This window comes from Caloenas nicobarica, chromosome 4 (genome assembly GCF_036013445.1).
Source record: "Caloenas nicobarica isolate bCalNic1 chromosome 4, bCalNic1.hap1, whole genome shotgun sequence".
Classification (NCBI taxonomy): Eukaryota; Metazoa; Chordata; class Aves; order Columbiformes; family Columbidae; genus Caloenas; species Caloenas nicobarica.
This window is the reverse complement of record NC_088248.1, coordinates 52,170,118-52,193,231: the sequence shown is the minus strand read 5'-3', so window position 1 is coordinate 52,193,231 and position 23,114 is coordinate 52,170,118. Positions and strand designations below refer to the sequence as shown.

The 23,114-nt window shown below is 39.7% G+C and overlaps 2 protein-coding genes across 5 annotated transcripts in view; one reads left to right on the top strand and one right to left on the bottom strand.

The window, feature by feature from the left end:
* Window positions 1–5,971, top strand: part of GABRB1 (gamma-aminobutyric acid type A receptor subunit beta1) — a 113,453-nt gene extending 107,482 nt beyond the window's left edge. For both annotated transcript variants that reach the window (XM_065633715.1, XM_065633716.1), the window contains exon 9: window positions 5,624–5,971. In XM_065633715.1, the coding sequence (XP_065489787.1) occupies window positions 5,624–5,971 (348 nt within the window). The remainder of the gene's footprint in view (window positions 1–5,623) is intronic.
* A 10,662-nt stretch (window positions 5,972–16,633) lies between these two features.
* COMMD8 (COMM domain containing 8) lies at window positions 16,634–22,601 on the bottom strand. 3 transcript variants are annotated; one of them, XM_065634475.1, is made up of 5 exons: window positions 22,519–22,601; window positions 21,405–21,560; window positions 20,616–20,768; window positions 18,743–18,898; window positions 16,634–17,098 (listed from the first exon to the last, which is right to left on the bottom strand). In XM_065634475.1, exons 1-5 carry the CDS (start codon window positions 22,561–22,563, stop codon window positions 17,078–17,080), a joined length of 531 nt encoding a protein of 176 aa, XP_065490547.1. In that variant the 5' UTR covers window positions 22,564–22,601; the 3' UTR covers window positions 16,634–17,077. The 3 variants fall into 3 exon arrangements, with proteins under 3 accessions (XP_065490547.1, XP_065490545.1, XP_065490546.1); XM_065634473.1 differs by having other exon boundaries at window positions 22,483–22,584; XM_065634474.1 differs by lacking the exon at window positions 16,634–17,098 and having other exon boundaries at window positions 18,710–18,898.
* Window positions 22,602–23,114: the final 513 nt, after the last annotated feature.

Below are 23,114 nucleotides of genomic sequence, written 5' to 3'. Positions count from 1 at the left end.
ATATGCAAAAGCATTTGAGATGGTCCAGAGAAATATCGTATTTTAAGGAGATTACAGCAACATATGGTTTGTTCTGTCTTCAACTGAAAACAGAATAAGAAACTACAGAAAATGCAAATGAATATTCAGAACAAGCATTTCTTTGCAGCACAGAAGAAATACAAGGGGTACAAGGAAGTTAAATATTTACCATTTCAACTGTATATTTCTTTGCTATAGAAGGTGGTATAGAAAAAATGTTTATTACATAGTTCCTCTTTACACACAGAAACTTCACCAAAAATAGAAAGCAAAGACAGACACTGTTACTTCAGTGAGTCCTGAATGAAGCCCACACCTCTGAGCTTCCAGAACCACAAGTAGGATACTGCTAGGTTATAACAGCTTTCACAGATGTCAGGATTTTTCCCTCAGGCTAAATTCAGTCAGATCACAGGTACCCCCTCTTAAAAAACAAGCCAGACAAATGCCAGGAAGTAATACTGTGGACATTTTTTTAACAGGGAAAAGTTTAATTTAGCAGTACATCACTGAGCACTTGCAAACTTCTATAAACCTATTCCCTTGTTTTTCTCCAGTTTTTCAGAAATAAACACTTCCATCAGGTGTATTTGGCCCAGTCTGACTCAGAGGAAAATACGTATCCTAATGAACCAAAATTTTTTTTTTGTTCTTTGCTTTTCTTACAATATATTACATCCAAGCATTAATGAGATCTTACCCAGTCTGTTCAATAAACATCTGTACTGCTGTGGCCTGAGGCGATAACATTTGGACAAAACTATATTTAAGTCCTCTGTTCAGCTTGAAGAATGAGACCAACACATAAAACTCTTAACAGGTAAGACTTTAGCTTGATGAAGGGTTGCAATTTCACATACATGTCAGGACGTGCATTTCAGAAAACTCTGTGATATTTTATTAGTTGTAGACTTGTGTGTCTTGTGTCCCAGCAGCCACACCACTACAGCTAAGCATCATCTACAGAGTCATCATGTCCTCAGTCTCAGTGAACTCAATGAGCCCATTAAAAGTGGTTACCTGCATTTGCCTCCTGTCCCAATGTGTAGGAGATGCTTTATTACAGTGGGTGCACAAATGCAGTTCAGGCTTGCAGCGGTCTCCAATGTGCCACGAAGTATTGCGCTCCACAGGGCAGAGAAGATAAGCCACCCTGTTACGGATTGTTGTACGCAAACACTCTCTATCCATTTCTATGGAAGATAAGGAAGGGGAAAAAAACAACAAAACCCACAAACTCTAACCAGCCACCTCAACAGCTCCTGAGATAACCCAGCCTAACTGAGAAGAAGCACAGTAAGGGTTTATGATGAAGAGGGAAGCAACACCTCTTCAGACGTCAGCCTTGGCTGCATGGGCCCCAGTGCACTGGACTGAGTAAAGGATGAGAAAGTATAAAGGATAAGAATGCAGGTAAGCTCTTTTTCCTACATATTTAGAGACTTAGTTTAACTAACAAAAGGCCTTAACTCATGACCAAGAGCTTCTGTCTAAATGTTACGCTGGCAGTTACCCTGAGACCAATACTTAGAATGGGATGGGAAGTATTTACAACCACAGCTGAACTCTTCAGAGCACCGCATGCATACACCAGCATTTTTCTGACAGAAAACAGAAGGCATACACACTTTGTACCAGGATTTGTAAGTTTTCACACTTTAGACCGCAATTCCATTCTGGGATTGAGAATACTTTAAGTGAACAGACTGCTTTCTAGCTGTATAGTGCAGATTTGTGATTTTACATACAAATGTATACACACAGACACATGTGTGAATGGATATCAATGGATTTTGGTATCCCACTGAAGAAACATTGATGTGGCACCTTGTGAGCATCCACTTCACTCATCATGGAAATTCTGATGTCCGACAGCTGTACTTCTGTCTTCGTCAGGAAGAATGCCCATGACCAGAGCAGTGGGACACAGTAAGGTTATGTGATCTCCAGTGAAGACAACTCCCAGCCCCTCTCCACCATGTTTTTTTCACTGGTATTATGATGTCTGTACCAGAGAAGGGGAAGGTTTTTTGGAGTACAAAAGTAGTAGAGCTGTAAGTATATACAGCTATAGGATATTTCTTTTCATTTTACTCTTGACTCATATCACTTATCCATACAGGGACCTATAACCAATACAAGATATGTAACAGTGCTTCCTCTCTTTCTGCCAGGTGAAGATATTGCTCATTCCCATCTGACAGACAACTACCATGACTAAAAGAGTTAAAATTCCTTCACCAGATAACAAAAGCCTTAGAGGTGTGAGCAACACTCAGCAAACTGACTGTGATACTAACAGAGTGTAGAGAAGACCAGGTGGAAAAGGAAACCATACTGCTGTTTCATATATGGCTGTTCCTTGCCCTACAGACTGAAGAAGGTGGAAATAAAACCTCTCCAGTTTTACAATTTATGCCATTTTAATTTTTAATATGCAAAAAAATACTAATTTGTAGTGAATAAGCTTTCTGTTTCTCTAAATAAAACATAAAGACTGTTTGTATCTCCTTGTGCATTTGTCAAAGCTAGATGTCACTGAGGAAACCACCATAATTATCAATAAAAAGGACAAACCACCCAGCAAGAAAATATTTAGATAGTCCATGCATGCAACTGCTTCTGTTTCCCCAGACAATTATGATGTGAATAACCATTACACAGAAGATGTCTCTTAAGCATGAGAAAGACATAGGTTGCAATCATAATGCGAGTGAGAAAGGGGCTGAGCCACCAAGGGGTTCATAAATGGCATCACAAGGCAGGTGATAAATGGTTTCTTGATCCCCAGTTATGCACAGCATCACGCCTTCCTTTCAAACCTTCCATGAACCACAAAACACCTGCGATGGAAAGCCAGAGACCAGCCACAGGCTCCAGGGGAAACATATGATTTTCCAGTACAGTGCTACTGGAAGGAGAAGAAAAGAGGGAGCACATAAGCACACAACTAGCTCAACCTTCAAGTAAATCCAAACCTGAATAACTATATTCTTGCTGAGCACAACCTGTTTCCTTGCAGATCGGATTGTGATAACAATCCTACATTTATTCCAACAAGACAGTTTTTATGAGTAACATGGCCCCGAATCTTTCATTTTAAGAGAAAGAAAAGATGTTTCTGTATTGAGACAAAAGTTCTTACCTCTATGTCCCAACAGTTAACATTAGAAAGCAGCCCAAAACTGAACACAGTATTCGAGGTGTGTCCTCACCAGTGCCAAGTACAGGAGGACAGACAGTCACTTCCCTAGCCCTGCTGGCCACACTATTTCTGATACAAATTTAAAGACTGAATTGCTTCATGATGTATACAAATCATCCCACCTAAAATAATTTAAATAAAACTCAATTTTAAATAAACCAGGTTCGTTTGTAACACTTAAAGCAGGGATTCATATGCTGCTTGGCTTATAATAAACTGTCAGGGCATATTAGTTTAAGAAACATTCCTGTTAATCACTTTAGATTGTAGGCAGTTATGAGCTGTCTTCACAAAAGAGAAGCCAGAACAACTGCTTAACGATGCTTGCAGTACTGTTACTACTATTGTAATAATAAAGTCAATTAATTTAAACATTAGATCATGTAATCAGAGACAGCTCAAAGAGCCATTTCATAAAACTGGAAAGAAAAGGTTGACCTATCAAAACTTCTGAGAATTCTAAAAAATTCTGGTTTTACACAGAGGCAACTCTGGGATCACTGTTTTTTCCACAGAAGATGTCAGAACTTAGGGGTAATGTATAGTCCCATAGTTACAGCAGTCCTCTGGACAATAGGAAACCCTAGCTTAGATCTTACGTCTGCTTAAATTTGAAGACTTGACCTAAAAGGTATAAACTGGGTAGCTCATATCTGAAGTAAAGATTGCAAACACCATGCTGGTTTGTGACCAGCTGACCTCTCTAACCCAGAATATGTTAGCTTTTCCCACCAAAACAGTGGTGGGAACCGGGATGTTCCCACTGAATGCTCATTTCAGCATGCACAGAATCAGCTGCTAAATCTGACTACAGCGTTTTCTGTCTGTGGTGGCTTATCACTTCATTTAGAAGACTTTTTTCCCCACAGCTCTCCTGGGCGGCTTTTGCACAAATAGCTTAGTCTGGCCAGCAGTCATCACACAATGTTTTCTCCTTCCAGAGATGGGAAGGATCATCTTCCAAGTTGCCAGGTGGAACCAAGGCTTTCTCTGGCTTCCAGCTTTTCTCTGCAGCAACCCCCAGAGACCGGATTTCTCCATGTGCTCTGCTTGGAGTTTTTCTTGAACATACTTTTATTGTACCATTTCCTAGCTCTGCTATGTCTTGCTAAAAACATAAAGCTCAGAGTGTGAACAAAGCATTACTTAATCACTGGTGGTTCACAAGAGTAGATATTGTCAATAAGTAATCTTTTTTTCGTTGGTATAAAGGCATCCCCAGACAGCTATGGTATAGATTGTAATATATTTGGGGTAGGTCCAAAGCCACGGTTTACAAAAAACAGTTTTAATACTCAAGCCTCAAGGCAAAGTCTTTGGAGTTTCATTTAAGAGGTCTGTGTTCCGATGTGTATTTCCCTCATATGAGCTACAGTGGATGTTTAAATATCTGGGAATTTGAAACATCTAGGAAGTCTTTATGGAGAAGTCAGCAATCATCCTGGAAACACCAAAAACCTTTTCCTATAGGAGGTGTTACTACAAACATGTAGAAAACTAAAGATGAGTGAAAAGGTAAATACTCTGTAGTAATGCAGCTATTCATGGTTAATTACGTTCATATATAAAAAAGGAAAAGTTATTAAAATATTTTATATAAATATATATCTATTTTTTGTGCCAGACATGTACATACTGGTTGCAGTTTCCAGTTCTTTGCTCAGCTACTTAAAACAATGCCCTGACTAACAGCATAAATAAAGTTATAAACATATTTGAAACAACTGTTTCCAGTACCAACATACAAAAATGCAACTGAATGCAAGGTTTCATTGAGTAAAATGGATTATTCTATCCGCACGTGAGCAAGTTAATTGTATGCTGTGGAGTGCAGGGATTTCCATCTCTGCAATATAGTAATTCTCCAAAATTAATTCTCATCACAAGCATATTACAGTAACTGATAAAATGCACATGTACCTCTATGTTCTTCATGTGATGAACACATTGTTAAAAAACTGTCCTTGAAACTAACCCACAGTTCTAAAACTGTATAAAATTGATAGAGATAGCTACATTTTTTTTTCCATCTTGAGTACATGAAAGCTTAGGGTGTCAGATCATCAGACATTAAAACTCAGTATTTCATTAAGACCATGATCTAAGTTTAAGATAAAACTAGAAAACTCTTACTTTACAAGGGATGAGATAATAACTGAATTAAAAGGTCCTAGACCAAAAAGCTGGGTCAGAATGGAAGATATTTACATGCCTGACGAATAATTCCACATCAGTCAGGAAAGTGTATTTTCACTTCTGTTGATGCTATACAAGACACAACTGTCACTGCAGCCCCAGGAGCACATTGGCAGTAGGGCCAGAAGGTACCTGTCCATCTGGGAGACACCTTGGGCTGGCTGAGGAACCCGTCTAATTGACATTCCTTCCTTGACACAGGTTGATCTCCATGGAAACATGCTTCTGAGCCCACTTGAAATACGAAATGACGTCAGCAGCTCACACGTGTTCACGAGCCTCCGTGACCCCCGAGCCACCACGTACACGTACGACAGTGCCAACCTGCAGTACAGAAGAGCCACTTCCAGCAGAGACGTCTACAGTCGGAGCGCTTTGGGCAGGCACAGGCTCCATAAAAAAGGACACTTACGAAGAAGGGCATCCCAGATCAAAGTCAAAATCCCTGATTTGACTGATGTTAATTCCATAGACAAGTGGTCCAGAATGGTCTTTCCCATCACGTTTATTCTTTTCAATGTTGTTTACTGGCTGTATTATGTCCACTAATTTATGCAATAATGTTACCATAGACTGACATAATTAGACTTGGGGTTTTTTCCTTCTAAATTTTGTTAACTCTGAAGAACTACGGTAGCCACAATGTTACATGTTCAAGGTAAGACACTCAACCATTGAATACTTCTAGATTTAAGGTTTCAAAAAAAAAGCCAACCCAAATCCAGCCTCACTACGTGCAGATCAGAATAGTACAGATCTGCTCCTAAAGAGCATCTTCAGCAAAAACGCTATACCTCAATTTTACAAAGAGTTTGTGCGTCACCCATGACCCTTCTTTACCTGCTTTTATATTTTTTTAAGTGGAATAAAATCTAGTCCTACTGTATTCCCACAGCAGCATGCTTCTGAACAAAACAGTAAAACAACTCAAAGTAGTAACCACGTCACAGTCTTTCAGTATTTAGTGTGTAAAGAAATTTGAAGAAATAACTGTTTGAAATATTATAACTATTACATCGTGCACCATTTCAAAGCTAATGGTTATACTAGGAAGTATCTCCATAGTGTCTGTGACAAGTACCACTCAAGGACATGTAAGTCAGTTCACATTTTCAGAGAGGCAGGGATCTTCAAAAGACGGAAAGGGCAGCAGAGACAAATCCCACTGAGTTTCCAACTAAGGAATCAATTGATTGCATCTGATTTGAATTTTGTTATTTCCACAAAGTAGCAAAGTTGAAATTGATGAGAACAATTGTGCCATCTGTAATTTTGTATTAAAAAAGTAGAAAACAAACACGTGTTCATTCCTGAAAGCAACTACAGAGGGATACTCCAGCCCAAGACTTGCTACTTTTCTTGACTCCCAGTTTTCCCATGGCTGGTAATTGCAACACTTTCTCCCAAAAGTTGGCAGATGTTTGGGACAGGTCTGAGGAGAGTTCTGCACACAGTTTCCTACAGATTGCCTTACTCCGCTGAGGAACAGGAGATGCAACCGAGTCTTACGGCACACTGGTGATGGTGGGAACGCTGCTCCTGAGGAGCTGCCTGTCCCCACCCGGCTGCTGGCACAACCACGGCCCAGGACCTGCAGGCAAAGCACCGGCGAGCTGCACGCAACTGAGGAGCAATAGGTCAGTCATCGCCTATCTGTATCAAACCCATTTCCCTGCTCTATTGCCAGTTTTTTCTAACAGTGTTTATACTATGTTGCCTAAGCATTTTCTTGAAATGGAACTATTATCAGTTAAATTTTATTTTGTATTGAAAGTGTTTTGTGCTTGTAGGAGGGTCAAGATATAGAAGCCAACAAAGTCTATGTATGTACTGAGATGGTTCTTACCAGTGCCAGCTGGTACAGAAAGAAACACTGATCAGGACAGTAAGCAGCAACACCTGCAGTTAGGAGTTAGTAGGGAATAGAAATGAGTGATGTGGAAAGTTTCCTCACCGGTTCCTTGTTGCCTGGCAGTAAAGTCAACTGATGACTTTATTGCCAGCTGACATTACCACTTCTTAATCAGAATGTAATAATAAATGAAACACTCCTACATGCGAACATTTGTCACATCCTGCCAGACCTCGACCTCCTAACCTGCTGCCCTTTCTCTTTGTGCAGTAGGCTTCTGCAGAAACGGTCTAGAATGATAAATCACCAAACAAGAAATGGAATAGCTTTAATGTACTCATTACAAAAAAATAAAAGGCTGAAAAACAGGCATTTGACATTGCTAATCCAGGAGGGTCCTTGAGACTATCAGTTTTTCTGTGGACTCCAAAGTGCCAGTCTCATCCCAAGTTCAGTGGAGCACAAAGGTGGTCTTCTCAGCTGTCGCTTCTCTGCTACAACTTTAACTTCCAGCCTATTGAAAAGCTGCACAATTTTACCAGATTAATCAGACACTAGGTGCAATTTGAGATGACTCAGGATAAATATTAATTCAGTCAAATGGCTCTTCTGCCATAGGGTACTACTATCCCCAACCTAAAATAACTCCAAATAATTTTTCAACTTTTGCACCATATCAGCAACCAAAATAAGAACTGTCACATGTAATCCCACATGGGACATTTTGATTAATTTTTCAGTCAAATTTAAACAATGCTTAGATCAAGAATATTTTAGTGGCAATTAACAATATTTTGAGATCATAAAGTAAACAATACACAGAACATATGGAAGCGTTGCATTCTAAGCAAACCGAACTTTTCATGATTGCAAAAAATAGCCACAAGAGGGATACAGCTGTAGGTCTGTATGTGCTGTCCATTCCAAATACACACTCCGTTAAATGGTTTTGAATTCAACTGGCACCAGACTTTACAAACAGAGAGAATAAGTCCATGAGCTAGTAAACTTGCCAGCTTTGTGGTTACACACAGAAATAAATTTAAAGAGAGCAATACATTCTGCAGATTTGTAGTGTAAAATACTCTGGGGGCGAAAAACAAAACAAAACAAAACAAAAAACTGTCAGTGACCCATGTTTTTGCATTACCTGATTTCTCAAAGATATTGACAGACAGGCCACAGGTCAGTAATTTAATCCAGCTGTTCCAGTGGTGTGGAGACGTTACAACTCCCCCTTATAGTGGACAGTTAGGAAGAGCCAAAATCCAATGTGATACTGAAACCAGAATTTAGGTAGAAAAGGAACCCTTGCCTTCTACTACAGAAGCAAAGGTCAGCTGTACTGGTCTTCAACATTTTTATTGTAGACTCCTAACATCTGCATACACTTATTTTCTAACTTATGGATCATCCAACTACTTCATGTACAGATGTTAGGCACATGGGCTAAAAGCACTTATATGGTACAATTTCAAGAAAAAAAAAAGAAAAAGTGTATGGAGCAGAGGAAGGGCCATTAACAAAATGAGAACACTCCAAACACAAAACTCCTTCAGAACGGCATGTTCCAAAACAGCAGGGTCCAACCTCGTGCAGCAGGAGTCCTTCAACAGACGTCACCGATACAAAACCCAGCCCTGCTGCCAGTTTTGAATGGCACACAGCGAGGTATTGAGGTATTGAGAGCTGGAAGCGCTTGGCACCAAGTTTTGCAGCAGGGGCTAGTAACCACACCTTACTGCCAGGGTGGCAATGTCTTAGCCCAGAGACAGCATCTCCTGCCTCCCACTGATCCCCTATCTGCACATTTAACCACTAACTCTGGTAAAGAAAACAGAATTTGGCATACGAGCTTGCAAGGCACATTGGATTTAAACTAAAACATCTTTCAAAGCATCAAAAGAGAATTAAAACCAAAACTTGGGAACAGGGTGTCTAAGCATAACTAGCATATTTTCCCTCTTTCCATTACTTTTATAAAAAAAGCAGAAGAAAACGTTTCTCACTTGAGAGCAATAGCCTGGCAGCAAGGAAAAGGCAGTGGTTATTAGAGGCACAGAATGGAAAAATGTGGATATTTATGGGTTACCCACGTACGTTACCATCTGGAGCTAGGAATTAGTGAGCACAAAAGAAACAAAACCTCTTCCCATCAATAGGTTGGAGTCATTTGGCTGGCTTTAAGTGATAAAAGTAAATAACGCTGTACCGCTAAGCTCCGTCACTGTTGTATTGTAGTAGTTGGTTTGCCTGCCCATAGGGACTAGACTTCAAACTCAGCAGAGATAAAGTCCTATTGCTAATTAGGTTTTAGGTAAACCCTCTTACAATTTCTGCCCCTGTTTCCTGCAGTTTGTGAGTTCGAACAGATTATTTTTAAAAACTTGCACTGGAAGTCCTTTTCAGCTAGGTTTCCCAAACATATGAGCTTCTGCTGTCACTATGTGTCTGTGTGTTTGCCTATGTGGGAGTCTCCCAATAATATTTGAATCCATTGGCAATTTCAACCAAATGATAACAGAACAGTAAGGACCTGCTAGATAATACATTCTTACAAGTTTCAACAAAGCAGGTAGTTGAGCAGGGGACAAAGTTCCTGTTAATCCATCCCCCTTCTCTGGGAGAAAGGGACTTGATAAACCCCAGCCTTATTGGTCATCAGAGAATCCACATGGGAGGGCAGTTCAATAAGCAGATCCACAGGGAAAAAAAAGGTTCATTGGTTTCCATGCTCTTGAAACTATTTATTATTGTTTGGGGTGTGTATTTCTCCAAGAGCAGAGTAAATTAAACAGCTCCTCTGTGCTTGTCCAGGGCTTCAAACTGGGATGGAGTCAGCCAGGAGACTGCAGTGATTTTGCCCACCACTCTAATACCAACCCAGCTGGGTAGCTGGTCTCCATGGCTGAGCAAAACTGCTGGTTTGCAAGGGCCTTATTGTTGCGATGGCAGGCATGAGAGCTGGCACCAGCCCCAAACAGTGTGTAAGACTCAGCTGCAGCCACTCCAGTGGACAAACCAAAATCCTTCCACTTCATTTATATTCCCACACAATTCAAAACAATTAAGAAGGAATAGCAACAGTGATAGAAAAGGTCTTGAAACACCACAAAAAACCCCCTACAATTTCAATATCACAGGAAGATTTCTGACAACATTCCTGCATTATATGCTACCACTGAACAGCACAGAAGTTGCTGTTTCAGAGTTACCTGCTGGTTCACCCTTACAGAAAATACTCTATCTTCTTGTAGTGCAAGTGGGGGATTTCTTGAGATAAATCATGAGGAAAAGTCATCCAGGGCTGGGGACCGTGTTCCACCAGCTGCTTCTGTTACCTATCACTGATGAACCTCTGCCCCTTCTCATGAATTGCCACATACTGCGGATCCATTACTGACATTGCCTTGGGAGTACTAGTCAAAAAAGACCTGTGTTATACCTGTTGCGTACAAAAATGTTTTAAAATTGTTTCTGTATTGAAAAGCATAAAACAACACATCTGTGATTGTATGTTTCTTCCTGCCCCCATAGGCATCCACCCTGCAGCCCAAAGAAGGTAGGACATAACAAAAGAATATTGAATTTCAGTATGTGATGATACCAAAATGTATATGTACAGGGCGAAAGAATTAAGAGACAAATGAGAAATCTGGTATTTTTTAAAGGAAGATCAGGTAATTTTGGTCTACTTACTGTCTTGGAGTGCAGAGTGAAACCTAATTATGTTGTCTGCTCCTTGGTGTGTTTGTTTCTCAGTTATTTTAGAAGACATTTTGAGTCTCCATGTTATTAAAACATCACATCTTGTCTTGTGCTGGTGCCAGTGTATGAAATGGCATGGTAGTCATTCTGTTACATGTTTATTCTTGGCAAAATCCATTGAGTATCATTACCAATAAGGAGCTAAAATAATTACATGGCAGGAGAACCATGTCATCTCTCTAGAGATGGTCTCTGACCAGTAATGTCTTTGTCTATCTGCACAGTCTTAGAGGAATGTATAAAATATCAATCACACCACCAAAAACGTTCATAAAGATGGTTGCCTTTGGCAGATCATGCATTTCAGCGAGAGCATCAGCAACCTTGTTTTCATCTGTGAACATACCACTTTCCTTGTTCCCATCTCTGAAACGTCATTTGCTGTTTTGATCTAGCTGACAACATATTACCCGATTTTTTTAGATTTTCAGAAGATACGAACTTTGAATACTGTGTGCTGCAGAAAACAGCAGCTTTACAAAACAGAGGTGGCAAATCATCATTTCAAGAAAGAGCTGAATGAGACTTTCGCATAGGTAAAAAATTCAGGACTGGGTTTTATTAATACAAAGGCAAGTTAATAGCAGTTCTCATCAGATCATCCAATGCTTGCTCTGGCTCCTGTCTAAATAAATATTAAAACAAATGTGGAAGATCTGAAATTTCTGCATTCCCAAGAAACAGAATTCCTTCTTTTATTGTGGCCATTAAAAAGAAAAAAAAAAAGAACAAGGAAAAAAAGTTATTTAATCTATATGATGCTAGGAATCCTTCCCCCGGACAGTCCACCACCAAAGCAGCCCCTGTGGACTTGTAGTAGTTTCCAGTTAGGGAAGTCTCCACACCTTCCAGTGCCTTTCGCTATTGTATTTGCTAAATTAGCTGACTTATCTGATGCTAAAAAATAGCCACAGCCTTCTCTATGTGGGACCCTTGCTGATTCTAGGCACATATTGAGAGTTCTTTTGAGCAAAATTCCCAGCCATAGACAATGTGAAAAGTTGAACATCCAGTAAATCCTCCAGAAACCAGCTTAAAACATGAAGTTCTGCTCCTGCAGTGACCTCTCCACACAGCAGTCTGATAACATGAACTACACAGGCTTGTAAAAGTCCAAAGGATAAATCTTTATGAGATTTTCCCCCTTTTCTATGTTTCAGCAGTGGTCTTCTGATCTTTCTGGAGCAGTCTCAAAGTACGTATAAACTGTAAATTTACAGAGGGAAGTATAGGCTATTGCTAAATGTAATAAAAGTGGATTTAAAGAAGTAAAAAAGTTTATAGACTATCTTGACACACAAAAGCATTCTCTGGTACCAGAAAAGTAAAAATCCCTTTATTTCTGATACTTCATTATAAATATTAATTCACAACTTAAAGTGATAGCAAAAAGTGTGCATACTTCAGGACAAGGTGTTACTGGTTCTTAAAACTACCTTTCAGATAAAAGCATAATCATGTTTCAGCATGTTTCTTATCAGAAAGGCTTGCTCCAGAACTCAGAAATGTTCTACACGCTTATATAGATATTTTTAAAACACAGCTTCTTGACATAACACAATTGCTTTGTTGCAAAAGCAATTTTATTACAGTAGTCACTTCCATACTGAGAGATTGCTGGTCAGATCCAATTCTGATTCACTTTAGTGTGCCAAGATCAAAGATGAAATGATTGATCACGAAAAACATGATTTTTCTGAAATCAAGTGAAGATTTCTACAAAATGGATAGAAGTGCAATGAATGCCAATGGAGGGCAAGTAACATTATTTTTATAATTAATTTTTATATTTTGTATCCAGATATGCTGCATTTTCTGTTTCAAATTGCAGGTCTGTTTATGCAATGTGAATTCCTCTGGGTGCTTGTACGTGTTGAAACGAAAACTTCATACAGTGCGTCCATTATATGTACTATTTTCATTAGGACTTTCAGTTCAAAGAGCCTACTGAACAAAATTTTGTTTCTAGTCTTAATTACATTCTTAAGAGGTCTGTACACAGTACCTGCAAAACCACAGGGATTTTACCAATGTATTTGTGAGGGTTATTTTCTTTTTTTTGCCCACACAACCACAGGACCCAGAAGTGAGCTGCTCTATAGGGGGAAACACTAGGAGTGTCCTTGAAAGAGGACAAAAGGGGGAGCATCGTCTGGGAACAACCATTACAAATTAGCATGATGGAATGTGAAAACATCAAAGCCATTCAACTTAACATAGCCTGCTAATTAGAAAGAGCTCAGGTCTGGAAGAACACAGAAAAATATAGATATGGGCAAAGTGAGCAGATGAGCAAGGACAAAATTAAAAGTTATTTAATGTTAATGGACTCTTCAAACTCCTGCACCTTTGGTCTAATTCCTACACCTTCAGAAGATCTCCCCGATTCCGCTCTTAGTCACAGACTCAAGTGGCTTTGTGAGTGACACTCCCCACACCACAGCCCCTCCATGGCTTTTGTTACCAGTACAGTTCTTGTTTTTCACCCTGGTCCCAGCACACAGTTCCTCCAGGGGCCGTGACATGCCCTGCAGTGCTCTGTGCCATGTGAAAACCTGAGTGGAAACGCGATGGCAACTTCCTTACCTGACCCCCCGTTCTTCAGCCCAGAAGGGAGCATGGCCAGGTGTACTTGACAGACATGCTCCTGGGCACACGAGCTTGTTTTAGATGTTTCTGTTCCACATACATTTTTGCTGTTCACTACCTTTTTATGTCTACCTGCATTCACCAAAGTGTATATTGAAGCTGACACCAGTATAATGGGGTTTGTGGAATCTCTAGCTTTTTGCATCAATTCGGCCTGGTACAGCCTCCACAAATGCCTTAACTGTCACAACTGCAGACCTTGCTTGCTCCAGAAGTACCTAATTCTCAGTGCAGAGACAGAATGAAACCATTTTCCGATAGATGGTACAAAGTTCAGAACAGCAAGCTCTTTTCTCCGTTCCATTTGGTCCTTTTCCTTTCCACCCACTGGAGGTCATCGCGTGCCTTACGGACAGTCCGTTTCTCTGTAGAGATCTGAGGTCAGAATGCACATTTCAAATGCAATTCCATGACAACCATGTTTTAGCAGATAGCTCTCAACTGCTCATCAACTGGTGCTCTTCTCCCTCTCTAGCTGTTCACATGGTGTTGTTATGCTCTGTCAAAAACATCATTTTGATGGTTATATAAAAAATACTTTCAATAAAGTCTAACACCCATGAAAAAGCAGCACATTGCTTTTATTGATTATTTACTGCTGCTACTTGATAACAGAAACTGTATTTTCTTTATTTAAAAGCAAAACCAAATAATCACTGAAATAGATTCTTCAGCTTTTCCTGTTCAGTGCTGCAGTAAAGAACAGGACAAATATAGCATTATACTAAGGGTGAAACACCACCACATACCCTTAGAGCAATTTAAAACCGTTTTACATAACTCATTATTAAATTTAAAATTAAACTACACAAACTTTAAGTCTCTACTATTAAGAAAAAGTCTGAATTTTTTTTAAATGGCATCTACACTTAAAAATAAATGCTTTCTATCAGCTAGATACATAGCAGACTTTGCAACAGAAGTTTCATAGGTTGAATGTAAAAATGGAAGCTAGCATTTGTGGCCTTTTATTGTTGAGAAAACACAACTTTATTTTGAAGAATTTACTGTATTTTTTAACAACTGATCTTTGAAAACTAAGCAGTGGTGACACAGAAATTCTCTTTAGCAATGTACTGCAAAATAAGTTTTAAATATCCACTTCGATATTCCTTGAAGTACAGATTTCTAGGTATCTGCTTTCTTAAATGTCTTCACAGCACATCTATAAATTGCACAAATTGATCAGCACACAAGTGTCTTCTATCCAACTGACATCCCAAACTTGATAGTGTACACTCTTGTGAAATAAATTGCCGTTTATTATTTCTGCTACTGTAAATAAAATGAATAGTTTTTAGTCTTTTTGTCCTAAATGATAAAAACAGTGTTCCAACAATAAAAATCAGTTTAAAAAAAATGAGCTACTGAAAGTTAAGCCTCTTAGCTGTACGAAAGCCTTTTGGCAACATGCACTATCACAGTATAATGAACACTAAAACAGAGTTACACCTTCAGTGTGCATTATGTAATACAATCCATGAAGCACTGAAACACATAGGGCCATTTCAAAGCAGTATATTCATTCTTCTATAAAGCCACCAGATCTAGAGGAAAGGGAAGAGTCAAGACAAATATACGTATGAATAAAATAAAGAACCTGACCAATTTATTCCTTAAACTCACAATTAGAATGTAGCATGTTCCTGAACAGACTGCTGGACAACCTGCAGTAACTCTTTCCAGACTTTTTATAAAGCTAAACAAACATCAATTCCAACCTGATTTTTTTTAGCTTGAGTTGGATACCACTTAGGCAAGGTCTTTGTTATCTGATCCATTATCAAATTTCTGTTGCTTATGCATATTCAAGACTATGATCTGGCCATATCTGTTAAAGAACTTACAGTCCTTTCACTGTAAGATATATTTTCCAGTCTTTCATTCTTACAAGTTTTTACCCCTTTCTCCACTTTTTTTGATCTTTCTTGAATTGCTGACACTGAAAAACATGCATATCTGACTAAATATGCCAGTACCAAATAAAAGGGAGACTACATTTCTTACACATATATATTTTTAAAATGTTCTCTGACCCACAAAACTTCTGTGCTAGTTTTAATATTAGAAACATATATTTAGGTTTCCTATCCATTAAGCCTATTAAAATCCTTTTATAGAGGCCTTTCTATAAGAGACCTTCTTCTTTTCCTCCTCTTCTCTGAAAACCTATGGCACAACAAACTATGGTGGAAGAAACTAAAGACCCTGATTTTGAAACTATGAAGAAGGTAAGTCATCAATACTTTGCCTTTTTATATATACAAAACATGTTTAGACACACATGCATATTAAGAAGTACCCATTAGTATTTATAAAAGCATTACAGACAATTTGCTCTTTACATATAGAACGCTTTAACAAGCAGTAGAACCCAGAAGATTCTTGATGTACTCTTCTCCACTGTTACAGCTTCTAACCTTTGTTACATACTATGTATACAACCAAAACTCAGTCTGGTTTCAGAAAGGCTTGGACTAGGATGCACCAGTTACCTGCTGGATTAAGTGGGCTGGGAATATAATTTTCACTGTCTACATAGGTCAGCTCCTCTCCAGCACTGCACCTCCTTTTGAAAACACTTATTTATGTGAAAAGCCATCAACTAAAATACAAAACCAAAGCTAAAACCCCAAACTTTAGTGAGTAAAGCCTCAGCGCTTCTTCCTCAAATTTTGAGCACTGGCTCAAGTTGCCTGGAGAGGATGTGTTGTCATCATCCTTGGGAGATATTCAAAAGCCATCTAGACATGGTCCTGTGCAGCCAGCCCCAGGTGACCCTGCTTGAGCAGGGGACTTGGACAAGATGACCTCCAGAGGTCACTACCAACTTCAACCTGTTCCAATTCTATACTGCTTTTATTTGTAAAGCTGATTTTTCCCAGCATCTAAAAAGACTTAGTTTAGTGATTAATAAATCAGGAAACAATTTAATGGTTATTCATACACAAAGTGTTTATTTACAAGTATAAATACATTAATGCTACAAGTACTCTTGTCATGTTCTTCATTATCATGACACCTTAGATAAGGATAACATATTATGCAAGTAAGACACCTTAGTTTTAATAGGCACCTGTGCAGACACTGCCGAAATTTAACCAAAAATACGGCACACATCCTAAGTGGTACTTTCCCATAGTTCTATAAATTTTTAGTACTAAAAGCAACTGTACATTGGGTATTTATATTTTTAGTCAAACAGATACAAGATTTTATTATTTTTATCAAAGGATTGGTAGTTTATTTGGTCACAAGTCATAACAGCCTTCTCACTTCAGTATTTTATAGCATCAATAACTTTTGGCTTTGCGGAGAACTTTTTTTTTTGTCCAAGTCAATTAGGAAGCCATCACCAGCAGATATTGTCAATGAACTGAATTCCATCATTTCAGTTGCAAGACCACCTTCAAAAAGGAGAAAAGGAATGAGATTGAAGTTGGATAACACCAGAAGTTAATCAGTCTAGGAAATACAGCTTTTTGTTTCCTGTTACAGCATAATATGCAACTGTATAAACATGTCTTTCCTCTGGAAAATACACCATCCCGCTGTTTTACAATATCACACAACTATCACTTCCAGTAGCTTTCTTTAGAATTTACTACAAGCAAACCATTCCTCAGCTCCCTGTAATCAAAACATAGAATGGTAACTTCCAGGTCCAGTGAGATTTCTTCCACACAAAGCAGAACAGAGGGACCATTTCTAGAGTGAAATCCTCCTTGTGTGCACATAAAACTAAGTAAGGAGATGACAACATCCCACAACTTTCAGACAGACCTTTGAGCAGAACAAAAGGCATGTGGCGACTCCTGTCCTGGAAGAATCCTTGTTAGCATAGTGTAGAGTTCATGACAAGCTACTATTTTTATTTAGTTTTGGAGGAAAAAAATCCAGGGCAAAGCAAGCTGTTGAGGGCTCTCCTTTCATAAGAACACCAACTATATCTAGAGTAATGCATTTATCTTACTGAAAACTGTGTAGTTATTCAGAAGTCCCACATCAGTCTCATTAAAGCGACTGGTAGGCATAATCTTAGTGTCTTTTGTAATTATTAACAGCCCTATTATAACTTAGTATTTAACTCTATGAGCTATAAAACTATTATTTTAAGTTGTTATATACTGATGAAGATTTTTTTCTAAGTGTTGGTGTACAGATTCCAGCTATAGCATCATAACATTATATAAAATATCTAAAGAAACCCCTTACTTGCTAGATGTTATGAAGCAACCAAAAGCTGCTAACTTCTAAAACATGTTGATACAACACTTTCACACCCATCCTGCAAGATGTCAGAATTCCATCTCTCAGGTAACAAACTTAAATATTTAAGATATTTTCAGATTTTTTTTAAAAAATATTATCCTTTATAACAGAGACAGAATTAATACTGAGAGGCAACTGAAAAAGGAGGGACTCCAGGATTCACAGTTAATACCAGAGTGCAAGTCATATGACACTTCTTCCCCTAACAATTCTTCTTCAAACTCCCATTTCCCTCAGTCTTTTCTATTAAGAAATCTGAGACATTCCAAATAAGGTTTCACTTGAAATTTTCTTCTTTGGTTACTGTCTTGGAATCTTTGAAACTTTTTCCTGATTTACTATGCCATGGAAATTAAAGCACTCAGTTTCGACCAAACAACTCTCCCATTTGCATTCCCAGCCACTGGCATTTTCTGAAGCTGGGGGAATACTGGAGTTCTCTCCAATCTTTTCAAATCAACTCTCATCTGACACTTTGTCATTTAATTTGCTTCTCCTGTTCTCACAGGAGTTTTTAACAGGGCTCTGAACAGACTACTATGCTTATCAGGATTCTAATTGCATTTTTTTTAAATTCTAAACTAAACTGTGCTAAAAAAGCTCTGCAGTCTATCCAAGATAGCCTGCCTTATGGAAGGCTTCCTCTAACTTTACAGTCATTTTGCCAATGAATTATTTACTTTAGGTCTTCAGCAAGATACCCAGAACAAACAATTTCAGTTAAAATAAAGTCAGTACAAGAGAAGTCAAGAGAAAAATATTATATCAGTAAAAGCTACCTTATTAGCGGCTTCCAGTGCATTTATTAGGTTCTGCAACTCTTCTTTATTCATCTCTATAGAAACTGGTTTAATTTCACCATTTTCTCTCACATCCAAATCAAGATTGAGAAGTGGCATTTGCAGCATGGAGATCTTATCACTGGAGAGAGCAAGCTGGGCAGATTGATGAAACAACAAAGTGTAAGGTGGAGCCATTAAGATTTCAGTCTTTCATAGCATCACATCTGCACTTTATACTGAACGTGTATTACCAGAACATCAACATGACAAAACCAACTTCTCACAAGTCATCTCTGCAGTTTTTGGTTTTGCTTTTCTTTTTCCCCTGTTGTTGAGATGTTTGCTTGTTAATACCAACAATATACTGAAATACATAAACCCCACTTCATAGCAACACATTTGTCAAAACAATTTGTTAAATTTACTGGGACACTACTTTTTTGTATCCTAGGTGAAAATATGGGACATATTTGATCATGACTCCTAAAAAATGAAGTATATGAATTCTTAAGTCACCATATTCAAATAGTTCTGGTAATCAACAATTAAGAAGGGTCTTATAGAATGGGACAGTTGGGAGAAAGAGGACACCTTTGTGCATTTTTCAACTCTCTCTACAGCTGATCAAACCCTGTTTGTCAGATACCCTATTTGATAATCACTGATGAAGAGGTTTACATACCAACTGTGCTTTCTTTTTTGTTTACTATTATACTCACTATAGTACAAATAAGGCCTTTAAAATATACTAAAAATCAAAGATCAGTTGACAATACTGTAGATCAGTATTGTACACACCTACCCTATCTATTCAGAAAGCAGAATGTGGTACAGCAGGAGAGACAATGTCCTTGGTAGGATTCAAGTACAGTAAGCAAAAAAAAAAAATCATAACCAGCTCAAGGAGGGGAGAAAAAAAAAAGTGGTTTAAAGCAAAATGAATACAATAGTTCACACATGTACCAGACATATCTATCACAAAACAGAAATTCAAAAAATGCTCCAGAAGAAAAAGTTAAATGAAGCCACAAGCAAAAACCAAGAGTTCACCTAAGTGTAGTTTATATTTTTGTCAGCAGTAAACGCTGTTAGTAAGACATCAATCCCTACTAACAGTTCATCTGAAACACAGTATGATGCTGTATTTTCTCTTACAATATCTTGTCTGTTATGGACATTGCTCTTTGATTTCCAAAGCTGTTTGCCACACAAATTACTTAACACTGGTTGAAATGGAAAACTATTTAACAGCTCTACAAACCTGTTTTATGGCTCCCATGGACTAACTAAACATTACTTACACTGTTTAAGTATCTGATAGCGTTTAATTTAAAGCAGCTGTGTCTTCATAACACCAAAGCATCATTCAACTTCAGGCAACACAGTTATCATTGGTTTATTATCAAAATAAGTTTACAGATAAATTACTTCAAACTAATTATTAATAATTGTTTATTGCAGGAATCTAAAAATTGAAAAAAAGTCAGGGAAACATCCCAAATCAGTATACTACTCTTAAACGAAGAAGAAATATTTACTTAATTTTAAGTAAAAATACTGTCCATTCAGGCTTCAAAATCATAACAAGCATACAAAACTTCCAAGTGTTGCTGAATAATGCTCAATCTCCTTTTAGGAATGATATGGGTATTGTAGGTTCAAAAGAAAGGAGGAAGGGGGGGAAAAAAAAATACTTTACAGTTCATACAAATTTCTGGCAAGCCTTTGATGCGTTGTGATAAATGTGCTTTTCTCATACCTATAAAAATGGAACCATGCTCCAGAACAAGCGGGTCTAAGGAGACTATATCAATACCTACTTCTGTGTTGGGAACACTTCTTTCAAACAACATTATGGCAACACTCTCACCTTTAACTGCCAGTCAAAATCCTGCAGCTGGGCAGAAGAGATTGCATTTACGCTTTCCACTAGCGCATTCCAGATTTCTTCCTTTCTGCCATTTAGACATTTTGTGATTGCTTCCTGATGGTTTGAATTTAACTCATTTATCTGCTGAGCAGCCTAAAAAAAGTAAAATTGTGTTTGTTTAAACTATGAACCACAGAAATAGCATGCACCACCTGTAATAGCTGTGCTCCATAGATATCCAAGCTTTCTCACCTTTCCTATACTGCCCTCAGTGGCTGCTCTCTGTTTGATAGTTGAGTCAGTATTTACCACAGCAACATTTTTAAAAATAATAATAATTTTCTTGCAATTTAAAAGTAAACAGAGAATGGAGGCTGTATTGGCCTTCTTGGATGCCACATTAAAGTCAAAACAAAACAAACAAACAAAAAAATCACACACGCAACATGGGTGTAGCTCTGAAAGTTTCTGAACATCAGAGTGGAGATAAAATACATTAGCTTAGCTGAAACAGGCATACTGATTTCCACAGCAACACAAGTATCTTTCTTTGATCTAGTTATTAGCAGGTAGTCAAAATACAAGCAATGGATAAAAGATGAGAAGTAAGATTTCTGATAATAGAACACAGCATATCTCTAAATGCTGCTAACCTTCTACCTATTTAGGCTTAGTCTGCTACTATTCAAATGCTATACTGTAAAAAAACTTTAGTACTAAATAAACTACAAGACTAATCACTCCAGGACAATCTCTCCAAGTCCACCAAAATAAGCGACTGGCCCTTACCTCTTCATCAGATATGTTTTTCCCAACTGTGGTTTTGAAATACATCACTGTTTCTTCTAAAACCTCCATCCACTCCGACAAGCTCCAGATACTGCCATAATCCTGGTATCGAGGATACGCACGGCCACATATGCCATCAACTACTTTATGAAGGAACTGAAACAACGTGATACGTAACTTATTATTAATATGATTCTATCACAGTTAGCCTACACCAGATACAAGACTGATCAGGCAATGCAGCTATCACTCCTCCCTTCGCTGGGTACTGACTCAGTGCTTCATCCAGGCGCAGCCCCAGGACCATTCCAAAAAGTCACAAAGAGGCAGTCCCTGAATATGAGCTGTCCTCCCCAGTCAGTTCACAGGGTTTGGCCACAGAAATCACAACATGATTCAGATCCACCTTGGACTTACGTTTCGACTTCATAATTTTGTGCACAACTATGATGTGCTAACGAGCAGCTGAGCCGCCACACCAAAGGGCACCTCAGCCACCTCTGCGCTGGGATCGCCAGGATGCAAAGCGCAACTCAAAGTGCTGATCTCCCAGTCCGCGGACCTCTCTACTCTCCCAGCCCACTGTCCTCTAGCACCGAGGCTCTTCTATATGCCGGGTTTCTTGGCCTGCCGTAGTATCTTTTCTCGGAGCACCGCAGCGAGGCAAACCCAGCCAGTCCAGGCAGCCCCGCACACGGGCCGCCTCCCCCGGCTCCGGCTCTGCGCCCTCAGACAGCGCTGGGAAGAGCTCAGGGCCATTTCCAACATTCCAAGGGCACAACGAGCGCGGAGACCACCGCTGGGTGCACCCCCCGGTGCCCCTGGTTTCGTTTTGGGGAGGCCGGTCAGCACGGGCCACAGCCCCGAGGGGCCGGGGAAGGGTGCGGCACCGCCCTGCAGCCCGGGGAGCGCCGGAAAACGGGCTCAGCCGCCCTCACAGCTGCCGCACAGCCCCACCTCGGCCGCCCCGCGGCGAACGCCGCCTTCCCCAGCCCCGAGGGGCGGTACCGGGCACACCGCGCCCCCCACCCCCGCTTCGCTTCACGGCGGCAGCGGTCGCAGCTCCTCCTGCCTCAGCCCCGGTGCCGCCCGCCCGGTGCCGCGGGGAGCCCACCTCGAGGGCCCGGCCCGGCGGGAGCTTCTCCAGCAGCCGCGCCATTTCCCGGCGCCGCCCGCCCCGCCCGCCGGGCACGTGACCGCGCGGGCGGCCCGTGAGCACGCGTGTCCCCTTCCCCTCAGAGGCGAAGCGCATGCGCACGGGCGAACACCCGCCCTCCTTCGCTGCTGGTCGCCAGTTCGAGTCCCGACCCCGACCCCGGCGCCGCGGGGCTCGTCCCTGTGCAACCTTCAGTCAGGTGGCGAACGAACTTGAACCCCCCCAAATTTTACGAGCTTTTATATGCAATAACACTTCAGCTATTTTTACATTCTGCCTGTTCTGTAGCTTTGCTTTTTCACTCTTAACAGGCTAAGTTTCTAACTGCTGGAGGATGGGAAGTTCAAGGCTTAGAACAGGCACCACATCTTCTCTGATATTAAATGAAACTGAGGAAGTTAGGAGAAATACTAACTACAGAAGTCCATGCAGCTGGTACAGCGTTTACCATGAACAACTCATTTCTTGTTTCTGTTTTGCCCAAGTGGGAGTTCAATCCTAACCAGACGGTGGAGGAGGTTTACAGAACAGGTTTTAACATTAGCAGTGGCCTT